At 46.0% G+C, this 14,747-nt stretch overlaps 1 protein-coding gene across 1 annotated transcript in view; it reads left to right on the forward strand.

The window, feature by feature from the left end:
* Window positions 1–1,685: 1,685 nt before the first annotated feature.
* The window catches only part of LOC123164038 (mitogen-activated protein kinase 11), a 14,621-nt gene continuing 1,559 nt past the window's right edge, over window positions 1,686–14,747 (forward strand). The window contains exons 1-8 of the mRNA XM_044581459.1: window positions 1,686–2,139; window positions 3,721–4,129; window positions 6,333–6,460; window positions 7,060–7,119; window positions 8,892–9,041; window positions 9,122–9,277; window positions 9,367–9,578; window positions 9,661–9,762. Of these exons, the coding sequence (XP_044437394.1) occupies window positions 2,113–2,139; window positions 3,721–4,129; window positions 6,333–6,460; window positions 7,060–7,119; window positions 8,892–9,041; window positions 9,122–9,277; window positions 9,367–9,578; window positions 9,661–9,762 (1,244 nt within the window). The 5' untranslated portion in view covers window positions 1,686–2,112. The remainder of the gene's footprint in view (window positions 2,140–3,720; window positions 4,130–6,332; window positions 6,461–7,059; window positions 7,120–8,891; window positions 9,042–9,121; window positions 9,278–9,366; window positions 9,579–9,660; window positions 9,763–14,747) is intronic.

Raw genomic sequence — 14,747 nt, forward strand, 5'->3', positions numbered from 1 at the left:
TCATTTGAAGCACAAGAGCAAGGAGTTCATCATCAACACACCATCTATTACCTCTTGGAGAGTGGTGTCTCCTAGATTGGTTAGGTGTCACTTGGGAGCCTCCGTCAAGATTGTGGAGTTGAACCAAGGAGTTTGTACGGGCAAGGAGATCGCCTACTTCGTGAAGATCTACCCTAGTGAGGAAAGTCCTTCGTGGGCGATGGCCATGGTGGAATAGATAAGGTTGCTTCTTCGTGGACCCTTCGTGGGTGGAGTCCTCCGTGGACTCGCGCAACCGTTACCCTTCATGGGTTGAAGTCTCCATCAACGTGGATGTACGATAGCACCACCTATCGGAACCACGGACAAAAAATCTCCGTGTCTCAAATTGCGTTTGCACACTTTAATCCCATCCCTTTACATTCTTGCAACTTGCATGATTTACTTTCCGCTGCTCATATACTCTTGTCATGCTTGCTTGATATGTATTGTGAATGTTTGAACTTGTGCTAAAACTCCACTTCAACTTAAAGAATATAAAAGCTGCAACTTTTCTTGCTAAGAGTCTATTCACCCCCCCTCTAGACACCTCTTCTCGATCCTTTCACAGTGGCTATGTCAAGATGAACTCAGTGGCTCTGGATTGAAAATATCGGTAGGGCCGAGTTGGAGTTTAGGTATTGGACATATTTGGATGGAGAAAGTGGCTGAGGGTTTTTGAGCAATATCACTAAGCACTCGAGCAACAAGACCCTTAAGCAACACCTCATCCCCTTTTAATATTATTGGCTTTCTTATGGACTCAATGTGATCTTGGATCACTTAAACAAAAATGAAGAGTCTCGAGCTTTTGCCAATCCTTGTCCTTATCATTTTGAGGGGTCCATATCTCTAGTCCATGCCATGCCAATCACTGAGCATCCTGAAATATTTATCTTGAAGGTATATTAGTTCAATGAGACATACGTTGTTATGAATTACCAAAATCACCCCGGGATTAGTTGCACTTTCATCCCACCCACAAGGCGGCGCTGCAAACACGCCAGAAGACCCGACCAGCATGAACAAATAGCCCGACGAAGACGGCCCCGCGCACGAGCAGGCCGAAAAACACCATGTGACATTGGCCCCGTGCCCTGCGGTCCACCCGCCATTAACCGCCGAGGCTTCTCCCTAGGCGTGCACCGTTCTGACTGATCGAACGACGCGAAGAGCACCTGCGACACGCCACTGGAAATCAAGCGGTGCGGACGGCCTCGCCCTCGCGGGCGAGTTCGACGACGCCCCATGATGGTGGCCCTGGGCACGCCCACGGTCCACCCATTATGGGCCCGCCAAGGCGATCAGACGGTGTGGAGAGCCCCCGAGAGGCCCCCGCGGCACACCACTCGGGAAACGGATCTCGCCCTCGATGAGGCCAGGTGAGAGATACTCTAGTATCCTTTATAGAAACTCTTGTTGCTCTAAATTGCTGGTAGGAATAAACCATTGTAGTCATGTTGATTGCAGTCCAATGATGAATAATCATACGAGAATTGGTTTAGCATTTTATAACAAATTTTCTACAAAAATTATAAGTGACATTACACTTTCTCTGACATGAACAAATTACATTTTTGGTCTAAAGAAAGCCCGAGTCTTGTGATCTACCTTTGGAAACGGCGAAACACCACCGAGAATCCACGAGGTATAGCTGCCACGCACGCGGAGCTCACCTCACCACGCGGAGAAAACAGAGGAGAAAGAGAAGAGAAAATATCCCTCCCACATCGTCACCCCAGCTTCCTCCGCTGCCTCACCACAGCACGCCGACGAGCTCTCTCCACGCACGACGCCCGCTCCCCCTCCCCCCAGATCCGAAGCGACTGCCGCCGGCTCGCGATCTTCCCGAACCGTACAAAAACCCGGCCGTGGCGGCGGCCGCGGCAGCCACGTACGGTGGCGGCGAGGGGTGTATGAGGAGCAGGAACGACTGCGGGACCGCGATTCGGAGCAGGAGCCGGTGGGGCAAGTGCGGCTGACCCACGCCTGAGCGAGAGGCCGGTCTGTGTGTCTGGTGGGATCGTGGGGGGGAAGGAGAAGAAAGAAAGAAAGAAAGGTCGATCTTGGGAAGCTTCCACTACGGGCTCCGAGATGCAGAACAACGATTTACGCAAGAAGGTTCGTGCTCTTGGATTCTTTGGCTTTGCTTGTTTAGATGGGAGCAGTGAAAAATGTTGGGAATGATGGCAATTCGAGTAAGAGGTCCAAAAGTGGGTTCAATATTAGTTTAAGCGAATAAAACTAGGTGACATGCTGTGACTTTGGGACATTTTTGTTTGCTAATGTTGTTATTCTACAAAGTAGCTGCTGGTTCTAGGGACACCTCCTTCACTCTTTGGTAGCAATAGTTTATTTTTCCACATGCTATAAGTGAATTGTAAATTTGCAATGTCAGAGGTGTGCGTAGTTCTTGGCTCTGGAGTATGTGATTACACCCTAAAGGAATATCTTTATATGTACCTGGTAGTAACAGCGGAAAACCTTTGCTCCAGTCCACTGTTTGCTTGCAAGCTATGCCGTACTGACACTAGATTATTAATTTGTAGGCGGAGAGGGACTTGCTCTGGTTTTGACATTAATACTCCCTCCGTCCCAAAATTCTTGTCTTAGATTTGTCTAGATACGGATGTATCTAATACTAAAACGTGACTTGATACATCCGTATTTAGACAAATCTAAGACAAGAATTTCAGTACGGAGGGAGTACCACTGAACATCTGTGATTAATTTGAGCAGTGTTTTGATTCGGAAATGTATCTTTGCCCCCTTAAACTATTGGCTGGGTGTAGATCTGGTCCCACGGCCAGATATTTTTGCCCTGGAACTGTCATTTCGTGTACTTTTTGTCACTCAAGGCGGGTTGACTGATTCAAAGAGGTTTTTACTGATGCAGCGCCAGCACCATGTGTCTGCCGCATCACTAATCTTGTTTCAGAAATCCACAAACCTATTTAAAAAGCAGAGAAAGAAAACAAAAAAGAAAAATATAATTAAAATGATATTCCATATTCTGTATTTACAAGGAATTTGAGAGAAAAAAGGAGCAAATCCGACATTTTTTTGGTTTATTAGAAGAAAATCAGTTTAATAAAAGAATCATAATCTCCTTTTATTTGCAATTTCTTGATTTTCCTTTTGACTATTTTTTTGTTTTCTTGATTTTTGAAAATCTTAGATTTTTGTAAATAAAATGATTTTCTCAAGTTTTTTTACCCCATTATGCTGTGTATGCTTTTACTCCTTTTTCCCCTTTCTGATAGTTTTCTCCATTTCTTCAAAACTGATGTCTTTTTACTAGATTCATTGATATCTTCGTTTGAAGTACATATATATTTTTTGCCTTTTTCTGCTTCTTAATTAAATTTTAGGAATTTCTGGGAGGAAATTGGTAAGATTGCAGATATGTGATTTGGCCTACATGTAGATGCCACATCGATCAAAATCATTTTTGAACAGTCAAAACCACCTCGATGGAGCAAAAGTATACAGTACCGAGAGTTGAAGGGTGAAAGTGTCCGTTTTAGGAGTTGACGACCAGATCTACACCCAAAACAATAGTTTAGGGGTCAAAAGTACACATTTTCCTTTTGATCATAGAGTAACCAAGTGGTAGTACAATCATGGATGGTCATTGTCTTCTGTGTTTCGTAGGTTTAATCTGTAACAGTATTAGTTATCTGATTATTTTCTCTAATTCAGAGTGCAGCGGAAATTGATTTCTTTACTGAATATGGCGATACTAATCGATACAAAGTTCTGGAGGTCATAGGCAAAGGTAGTTATGGACTTGTATGTTCTGCAAATGATACACAAACAGGAGAGAAGGTTGCAATAAAGAAGATACACAACATATTTGAGCATATATCGGATGCTGCACGCATACTCCGTGAAATCAAGCTTCTCAGGCTTCTTAGGCACCCTGATGTAGTGGAAATAAAGCATATCTTGCTCCCCCCATCCAAAAAGGATTTCAAAGATATATATGTTGTCTTCGAACTTATGGAGTCAGATCTTCATCAAGTAATAAAGGCTAATGATGATTTGACGAGGGAGCATTATCAGTTTTTCTTGTATCAGATGCTTCGAGCTTTGAAATATATGCACACAGGTATGCACTTCCTCACAGTCTTTAGTTTATGAAGATCAATGTTACGTGCGCTTCTATTCTTATGGAACGACCATGTAGCTGTTTGACTATTGTTTCTTTCTTGCACTTGCATTGTTGTATGCTAATTTGCATGCAAATTTCACTTGTAACCATTTGATGATTTGATTCATCCCTTTTCCCCCTTCATGTTCTTTCTTTTATTGAGATGGCACTGGAACAATTACATGAGTTCTAATTAACAATCTATTGAATGGGTCGACTGATTTAAAGTTTGGTACAATTTGGTCGAGATGATAGTCGTTCTGAATGCGCGCCATGGCCTGCATCTAAGGCCTGGTTTGAAATGCAGCAATGCTGTTGTAGCATGTAGACTTGTTATTGCAATATGCTCCTGTGTCTGTATACGCGATGGACCCCGACCCTGATGTTTATGGCCCCAACCTCTTTGTATCATTGTGTATGGCAATCACCTTTTTTTTTGGAAAGGGGAATATATTAATATCGCGAAGATACCAATTACACCCAGCCTCTGCACCTACAAGATGTCACAAGACATCCAGGATGCACACAGCCAAAGGAGAAAAACAAAAAAGCAAGGAAAAACAAAGGTCCCGCCACAGCGATCAACTCCTCTCAGCAATCAACTCCTCTCAGCAGTAGCACACCAACCACCACCAAATACAACACCCAGAAAACGTAAGAGGCCTCCAAAAGCAACACCTTCAAGAAGGGACCAGTGCACAAGCGGCGTCGTTGCCCGATCCAAGATCTTAGGTTTTCACCCTGAAGGAAGTCCGAGCTCTCGAAACAATTCCTTCAGCAAGGCAATTGCCAGGCACAACCAATGAAGGTCAGACCTTAGGCTTTCACCCTGAAAGTCACGACTCGGCACCCAAAGAGCACCATAAAAAAATGAAATCCTGCAATGCTGCTGCCCCCACTTATCAGTGCTGCTTCTAAAAGTTATCGAACACCAGGCTGACTCCATCACCACCAAGGCCCCGTCCGACTAACTGATCCTCCTATCTCAGCCACCATGACCTTCTCCATCGCCGTCTATTCCATGGAAATCGAGAGGCCAACATGTCCCATGGTATGAACAAACTCCAGAGCTTTGTGCTGCGCCCTCAGAACCTCCTAGGCTGATCTTGACGCGCATGGTCCGAACCAGATCTCCCGAGCAAGATCACCATCAGCAGTTCCGGAACCCGTCGATGACCAGATCAAGGAGGGCCGATCATGCCGAACGTTGTCGTGATTCGAGCAGAGCACGAGGACCGCCACCTTTATTCACGGCAACAGGCCCTCACGCCACCCCGAACTAGCCTGCCGCCGTCTGGCCGGCCACCATCGGCACCACCACGGTGCCTACCCGGCGCTGTCAGGCCCCCAACCGCGCTACCGTAGCCGATATTAGATCTGGACGATAACTGAGATCCACGGCCACCACCTCCGCCCGCATCTGGCAGAGAGCAGCGGGCACGCCGGATGCCCGCGCGATACGCCGGAGCCAAGCCCGGCCACCGCATCATCGCAACGCGGTGCCTGCGCACGGATCAAAGCACGCCAGCCAGATCCGCCGTGCTGGAGAGCCGCCCGTGCCCATCGCGTCCAGGAGAGCACCCGCGCGAGACTGGCCGCCGGGCCGAAGCGCTCGAGGAGCCGCCAGCGACGTCGCTCGGGACGAAGGTATGGCGGTGTGAGGGGCAAAAAACGCCCCGCCGCCATCATCCCGGAGCGCGGCGCGGCTTCGCCGGCCGGCTCTCTGGCGGCGGCGTGGCGGGAGGCAGAGGAGGCGGGGACGGGCGGAGGCGGCTGGTGTTTTCCCCCGAGTCACCAAATGCGGGCGACATGGGGGCGGCGGCTGGGTCTTCCGCCTCGTACATAGAGTTAGGCTTATGGCGTTCTGCATTTGCCCACTAATGCATGCTGATCTGAGTATCTGGGTATTGATTACTGATGCAGCATTGCACATGACAACTCAGATATTTAGTTGCACAAATAAAAGTAAAAGGTTGCTCCTTTATTTTTTGAATCCGTGTCAACTTTGGCTAGTCTGGTATTTACCGAAACCATAGCATATTTGGTTCCATACTCTATTTGTATTTGCATGTTTGTTTTTTAACGTTGGAAATTATATAATATCATTTCAGTTGCTACATATGATCAGAATTGGCTAAGTATTGTTTGTGCTTTGATGCAGCAAATGTCTATCACCGAGATTTGAAGCCCAAGAATGTGCTTGCCAATGCAAATTGCAAACTCAAAATTTGTGACTTTGGCTTGGCGAGAGTTGCATTCAATGATGCACCTACGACAGTCTTCTGGACAGTAAGCAATATCTTTTGTTATTGTATCTCAATAGCATATGTTATTGGTTGATCTTGCAGTACTCGAAGTTTCTATCTTGATTGTTTTAAGTTCCAACTGGCCCTTCGATCAGCTATTTACCACAGTTCGTAATTGATTGTATTGTCATGTGACAACACATTACATGATGCAGCTAACAAATAGCCGGTGGTGTATTTACTCCCAACATTATTCTTGTGACACCCACTGTTAGTCATATTATTAACTAACAATTGGAGATTTACTACCACCGAATCATGCTTTGTTCCCTGTTGTCATGTTAAACTTCAGGTTGCCTCATTCGAGACACAATGGTTCTAACAAAGGGAAAGTGAATATCTAATGATCAGTGCACTGTCACATACAAGTTGAAATAAGATGTCATCTAGTTTTACTTTTAACTGGGTCTTCATGAAGCCATTTCCCCATTCTTTGGTTTTAGGGTGGGATTGGGGTCGACGGTTGTGAAGCTAACCATTAATTTAGGGCGTTGGGGCTGCTCTGGAGTCTTTCATTGCTCATCCAATGTTTTCTATTCCTGTCAAATGAACTTCTAAATTAACATAAACTTCGCTTTTCAGGATTATGTGGCAACGAGATGGTATAGAGCACCTGAACTTTGTGGGTCCTTCTATTCTAAGGTAAGCAATATTACGAACTTATGATTAATCAGAAGTTAGAGAGGTTGACATGTATACATATCGATGATGCCAACCTAATAGGCATTATTTTTGTGTGATGGTACTGGTGCTGGTAAATGACATTGTTGGGATGCGGGTCTGGAACTTGATGTCCCGTGCCTGTTGAGTCACCTCACCTTGTAGTGAGTATGAGGGAATTGGCCATGAGGTGAGTATGAGGGAAATTACAGCAGTGACGGCAGCAGCAAGATAAACAGTACACTGTAATTGAGTTTAAATGGTAAACAGTAAAGATACTCTTTTGCCCGCGCCCATCTGGACCGTCCATTGCTTCTCGTCTTGATCAATCTGGATCATTGGTTAACTGACGAAGTGCCAATAGGAATATAACACTAGTGGGTTCAGTCAGGGTCCTGACAGTCGAGTCACTTCACATTGTAGTGAGTATTGAGGGAATTGCCATGAGGCGCTTTTGACTTTTTTTTTAATATTTGGATTTGTCTGTCTTATATGCCTATAACACCAAAAAAATGTGCAATGCATTGTTTACACCTGTATGCACAAATTTGAGCAGAAAAGTTGATGCCATCAACTCATCATATACTTGTAAATCAGCAAATGTCCCATGGCAAATTGGCAATAAAGAAGTAACACTCATGATTCATAAGCCCATATTGTATGCTGTTCAAACTTGTAACTGTGCTGTCATATGGCTGCAAACAATAGAATGATGGATAGCACTGCAAGGTTGGAACCCCATGTCTTTGCGTGTATCACTAAATGTTTGTATACATATTGTATACCAAGGACCACTGCAGTTTTAGACCACATCATTACCAATACTCTAATAGTCATAGTTGTACACTTGTACTAGTAGCTCCTCATGGTTCCTCCACTAGCACCTCTGGACCGTCACAAGTTGCGATTGTCCTTGCCTGACAGCCTCGCAACAACACCTCTCAAGGTATCCACACGTATAAAAGCGGGAACGCTGTGTGCTAGCCTGCTAGGGTGCTAGCACTGACAAGCACGGCCAGGCTTTCATGGGTGGGAGTGGTGGCTAGGCTTTCTGAAGTCCCACGAATTTGTGCCCCCAATGCCAACATGCCTCCCTTTGCATAGATTCCCGTGGTAGGTCTCCACATTGGAGGCTCACTGAGCCCAGTAGGTACCAGACCACTTTCCGAAACCTGTTCCAGCCTGTTAGTGTTTGTCGCACATAAATAACTTGAATGGGAACTAAACCATGTGGCAACTATCTTGCCATACCATGTTCATATTCCATATTGGGGAAACATGAATAGAGTTCGAATTATAATTTAATAAGAATGCGGTTTTGCTTACTAACTACCATTCAGATGTGGCTACCGTCGAGTTTGAATTATTTTCTGCACAATTTATCTGTTTCTACACCCTCTTAATTTACAATAGAGAAGATAGATAGCAACTATCACTAACAACCTTCCACAAGTAAATGGATCCCTTCCGCACAATTTCTTTTGCTCATGCTGCTTATTGCAAAGTTGGAAACATATCCGTTACTTGAGCAACTGAACAGTGCATAGCATTAGTTGGGTTAAAGAAATATTCAAATGGTCCCAGTTGGAAGTTGACTGTCCCAATTACAAATCATCTTATTTGGTATTGACCACAGTTGTGGCATTGTTTTTCTGTTATATTTCTTTTGTAAACAAGATCTCCCCCCGGTCCTGATTTGAGTTGGTATGGCCAATTGTTCGTGTCACTGAAATTTACCATCTTTTGGGTTGCAGTATACACCAGCTATTGATATATGGAGTATAGGGTGCATTTTTGCCGAGGTGTTGATTGGAAAGCCTCTATTTCCTGGTAAAAATGTTGTTCACCAGCTGGATTTGATAACTGATGTTCTGGGGACACCTTCGTTAGATGCTATTTCTCAGGTATGGATCTTTGGAAGTTTGCTGTCAAAGTTATAGTTCTGTCTGCTTATAAAATTTTCTACTGTCCTACCTCTGCTAAGGTGCGGAATGACAAGGCAAGAAAATATCTGACATGCATGCGGAAGAAACAGCCTGCTTCGTTTTCGCAGAAATTTCCAAAGGCTGACCCATTAGCATTACGATTGCTTAGGAGGCTTCTAGCTTTTGATCCAAAGGATCGTCCCTCTGCTGAAGAGGTATGCCATATATATGAATCTTAACTGGTCCCATGTTCTGCATCTGGCAGTACAAGATATTGTGATCTTGATATATCTGCAAATTGTAGGCATTGGCAGATCCATACTTTAATGGACTAGCAAAGGTAGAGCGAGAACCATCTTGTCAACCGATACCAAAACTTGAATTCGAATTTGAGGGTCGTAGAGTAACAAAGGAGGACATCAAGGAACTGATCTTTGAAGAAATTTTGGAGTATCATCCTCAATTACTGAAGGAGCATATCAGTGGAACAGACAGACGAAACTTTGTTCATTTAAGGTTAGATATGTTATTGCACACTTGTTTATCTTCTCTTAGTCATCATCCATGTCTGATACGCTTGCATCTTCTGGTATTGCAGTGCTGTTGACCAATTTAAGAAACGCTTCGCTGAACTCGAGGAAAATGGTGGCGAAAATGGATCAGCTGTTTCGACACAGAGGAAACATTCTTCTTTGCCAAGGTAAATGTCTTGTCTCCAACTCAAATCTCTTTTACTGGGAGGGGATCTAGACAGCTAATCATTTATACAAGGTATGATCCAGTCATAATATGTATTGATATCACCAATGATGCAACATGAAGAATAAAACATCCATTTTCAAACTGCTTGCACCCTTTCTTTTGGCAAGAGTCTCAGTCCCATTCAATCATCTAGTCCTAACTAAAAGACTTTGTTCTTTCTTCATTACTTTCTTATATTGCTGGTTCTAATTTTGTAATTTTTGTAAAATGAAAGCTTTATTGCCCTGGCCTCTGCATCATTGATACATGCAGCCCTGATTATTACATTATTTATTACAAGCCATCAAAAAGGAGAACCACACTAAACATTATAGGCCTAATGAAAAAGACAGGCCACAGATATCATCACTAGAGAGTAGAGACTGAGAAGCCTATCACTACATCACTAGCACGCCATCCAAACCAGGACATAAACTCCCTGGTAAGCCACTCTAGCTTCTTGGTGCCAAGCTCTGTTGTGCTACACCTTCTGTAACAACGCCCATGATTGCAGCCAACTGATACACGATCGTAGCACCTGCCTGCAAGGTTAGACCTTGTTGTAAAAAATAATACTCCCTCCAATCCAAATTAATTGAGGCCACGCTTGGATTGTTGTAAATAAATACGGAGGTGTTTATTTTACACCTGTACCTTACCGTCCGCTCAGCAATTCTCGGCCAGAAACAAAACGATGAGCCGTGACCTGTATTGTTTATAGGTGTATTTGAAAAAGAACATGACAATCCAAACAGGGCCTGACGCAGCCTCTATACAACATTGTATAGAGGTTGTATAGAGACCGGGTCAATTAATTTGGATCGGAGGGAGTACTGTTTCTACAAACCCAAATAGACCAAAAAACTGCTCCAGCCCTGACCATAATAAAGCGATTGTAGCGATTTATCTACCCCCCTGCAGCCACGTCCCAAATATATGTGAAATACTATAGGATGCAGTAATGTTAAATACTAAATAAACAGCCTGCCATGCAATGCATGCTAATATGTAATAAAAGAATGCTGAATGGTCTCCTGTTCATAGCAAAAGCTGCGTTATGTGTCCCTCTGTCATTTACATTTAACCAAATTATCTTTTGTGAGGATAACCCCCTGGCAAAGAAACAGAAGGAACACCTTGATTGCTGGTTCTAATGGTCAGTAGAAAGTAGAAATTTGCGGCACTATTTTCCTGAATCATAAAATGTCCCAAATGATAAGTGCCACACGTGTGGCATGAAGTAACACCGCCCTGACTTTTTTACAACTAAAATTGTCATCCGAAAAAACCCCCCTAAAAATACTGAAACTTGCCATCCAAACAGAAAGTTGCTATGCTATTGCCATCCTCGGGTAACTAAACTTGCCGTCAAAAAAGTCGGGACGGAATTGCTTCGTGCCACACGTGTGGCACTTATCAGGGTCCTAAAATGTTAGGTTGATCTTGACAAAAAATCGTTGAAGGTTTCATCCAAATTAAACCATCGTGCTTGTGAACCTCGATTAATGAAAAGTAGTTGGAAAAGGTCAAATCTTTCTCCAAATTTTCCGTTACTAGTAGATATAATGCACATTTTCCCTAGCAATGATTGACAGTATGTGCGACTCTTTCTCCTTTGAAGCTACTCCTTCCGGTCCTAAATGTAAGTCTTTTTAGAGATTTCAATATGGACTACATACGGAGCAAAATGAGTGAACCTACACTCTAAAATACGTCTATATACATCCGTATATAGTCCGCATTGAAATCTCTAAAAGGACTCATATTTAGGAACGGAGGTAGTATTAAATAAAATTAACATGCAGAGCGACTGTTAATATTAAGATGATCCTAGTGTGTCGTGTGGGGCCAGACTTATAGGCGCAAGGGCCCTGGGCCACCCTAGTTCTGTCTCGGTTTAATTATAGAGTCCTTCTAGATTTAGGTTAAAGAGTCTGGGTTTTAGTTGGAAAGGTTTAGTCCCGAAGAAGGTTACCCTGCCAACACCCAATTAGAGTTGGAGTCTGTCAGGTCATTGTAATAGGCTACTTATAGCCAGGAGTCTGTCACGTCATTGTAATAGGCTACTTATAGCCACCCCTATGCGATCAAATGAGTACAACCAGAAAATAATCTATCTTCTCACCTTGTGCGCCTGCGCCTCGGTGCCCCCTCCTCACCTCTTTCTCCAACCATAGGCCGATGAGAGTTTCGCCCTCGTCCTCCGACCACCCACGGCTGCAACCTCCGGTCCAATCCAACCCCAGCCCGTGACAACCTGGTATCAGATTCACCTTCGATCCCGGTGGCTGCCATGGCCCCTCCGCCGCCCCTTCTGCAAACCCTAGAAGAACTCGCCGCCAAACAGCAGGCGGACCATGAAGCCGTGGTCGCGACTCTCACCAGCCTCTCCGATGAAAATCACACCGCGAGGGCTGACCGCACCACCCTCAAGTCCATCGCCGAGACGCTCCAGAAGCTCCAGGGCCAGCTCGCTGATACGTCACAGCAACAACGCGCGTAGAATCCGGCCCTCCTCCGTCTTGAAGGCAAGGGCATGCCTCAACTTGGTGGCCTCGGGCTCATGCAGCCACTTGCGGCTACGTCCAACGCCGGGGACAGGGCCGCCCTGTCGGATCCATCCGGTCGTGCTCCGCGACTCTACAATTGACTTCCCCCTCTTTGATGGGGCGAGTGACCCACGGCCGTGGTTGACACGCTGCAACCTGTTCTTCCTCGGCCAGCGGACGCAGGATTCCGATAAGACGTGGCTCGCCTCCTACCACCTCACCGACGTCGCCGCCTTATGGTACGGTCATCTCGAGGCAAAGTTGGGCCAGCGGCCGTGCTGGGGAGAGTTTCAAACACTCATCTCTAACCACTTTGGACCGCCGACACACGCCAACCCCTTTGGCGAGCTGATCTTCACTCGCCGCTCCGGCACCGTGGCGGAGTACTCCAAGCGTTTCCTTGAGAATCTCTCTCGTGTGCACCCAATTGCCGACGCCGAGGAGCGTGATATCTTCACCAACAATTGGGCGAGCCCATGAAAACTCAGGTCGAGATGCTTAAACCTGCGACTCTAGACGTGGCTATGGACTTGGCAATTTTGTTTGAGCACCTCAACACTGTCACCGGAGCCACGGCCGCCGCTGCTCGGCCGAGCCGCCAAATTCGCCCCATGGCCAACCCTGGTGCGGTATTGTCTGAATCCTCCAGCTCCACGCCGCCGCTCGTATTCAAAAAGCTCACCCTGGCTGAGATGGACGACCGGCGCGCCAAAGGCCTTTGCTTCAACTGCGACGAGAAGTTCATTCGGGGCCATCGCTGCAAACGTCTTTTCTACATCCAGTCAGCAGACGAAGAAGAATAGCCATTAGCGGATTTCCAGGAGGCCACAATCTCGCTTCTGGCTGTCACAGGGATTCCCACTAGCGACACCACGCAGGTCGCTCTTCGCGTCGGGGATCGTGACCTCGTCGCCTTGCTTGATTCCGGTAGCACTCATAACTTCATCCACGAGGAGCTGGCCAATGTCGTGGGGCTGCCCTTCTCCTCCGGCCGCTGCCTCGGGGTCACGGTCGCTAATGGTGATAAGGTTACCTGCCATGGACTCCTCAAGCATGCTGCTATCATGATTGGCAAGCAACGCTTCATTGTTGACCTGCACGCCATACAGTTGGGCGGATTTGACGTCATCCTCGGCACGCGCTTCCTCAAAACCTTGGGGCCCATTCTATGGGATTTCAATACCCAGTGGATATCGTTTTGGCACAGGGATCACCGCGTGGAGTGGTCAAGACTAGGCTCAACAGGACGGCCTGCCCACTTACATGTGTGCAACAGCAAGGACCTCCTCGACAGCCTCCTGGTCGCATTCACAGACGTCTTCGCCGAGCCCCAGGGACTGCCGCCGCCGCGCGCCCATGACCATCATATTCACCTTATTCCAGGGACGCAGCCTGTTGCCGTACGGCCTTTTTACCGCTACCGGGCTATTCAAAAGGATGAACTGGAGAGACAATGTGCTGAGATGCTGGCTTGTGGCCTTATCCGCCGTAGTTCATCGGCCTTTTCATCACCCGTCCTACACGTCAGAAAGCATGATGGTACTTGGCGTTTCTGTATCGACTACCGTGGACTCAACCTTGTCACCATCAAGGACAAGTTTCTTATTACTGGTGCTTGATGATGCTCATGTAGCCTTCGGCCTGCTGGACAATAGGAGAAGAAGACGACGCCTGCAGTAATAGATCAATTTAGTTCAACTAAAGAATTGGGATGAGAGGTGTGACTCCAATTCAAATTGTGGTAATGTATCAAGCCACATGAACACATCTAATTAGCAATTAGACCTTGAATAGACAAAATAGTTGAACCAGTGGGATGTGGCTTTAAAATCGAAGACTAATGTGTGCCGAGATCAGTACAAGAGGGAGCGAGGGCCGAGGGATGGATGCCATGCCGTTGGAATCTGGAATCTGGGATCTGGATGGATGCGTTGGCGCGCCGTCCACCAGTGCCTGCCGTTGTACGCGCATGTGATCAGGCGGTCATGGCCGATGGCAATTAGCCCTGGCTGCCTGGTTCGTCTGCTACTGGATGGATTGATAGATTTTTCTTTCGATGGAGGTAACTGTATCAGCGATGGATGCCTGGCTGATGCGTGCGCACAGTGCAGCCTGAAGCCAATTTGGCCTATGGGTCATGTCGTGGGTGGTGAGGGAGAGTAGGAGGAGCTGGTCTAGCTTCTGTTTTTGGGCTGAAATACTTGGTTAGAACATTTTATTACATCAGTTTTGTTTTATCTTGTATATGCATATGGCATACACTATATACATCTAGTTTTTTTGACAAAAATAATGGGAATACCCTTGAATTGAGGTGGGCCCGCCACTGGGTAGTCTAGTTTGGCCATCCAACTGTTGGAGTATTCGGTGCCATCTTTTGATGCAATACTCTGAC

The sequence above is a fragment of the Triticum aestivum genome, chromosome 7D (assembly GCF_018294505.1).
Source record: "Triticum aestivum cultivar Chinese Spring chromosome 7D, IWGSC CS RefSeq v2.1, whole genome shotgun sequence".
In the NCBI taxonomy this organism is placed as follows: domain Eukaryota; kingdom Viridiplantae; phylum Streptophyta; class Magnoliopsida; order Poales; family Poaceae; genus Triticum; species Triticum aestivum.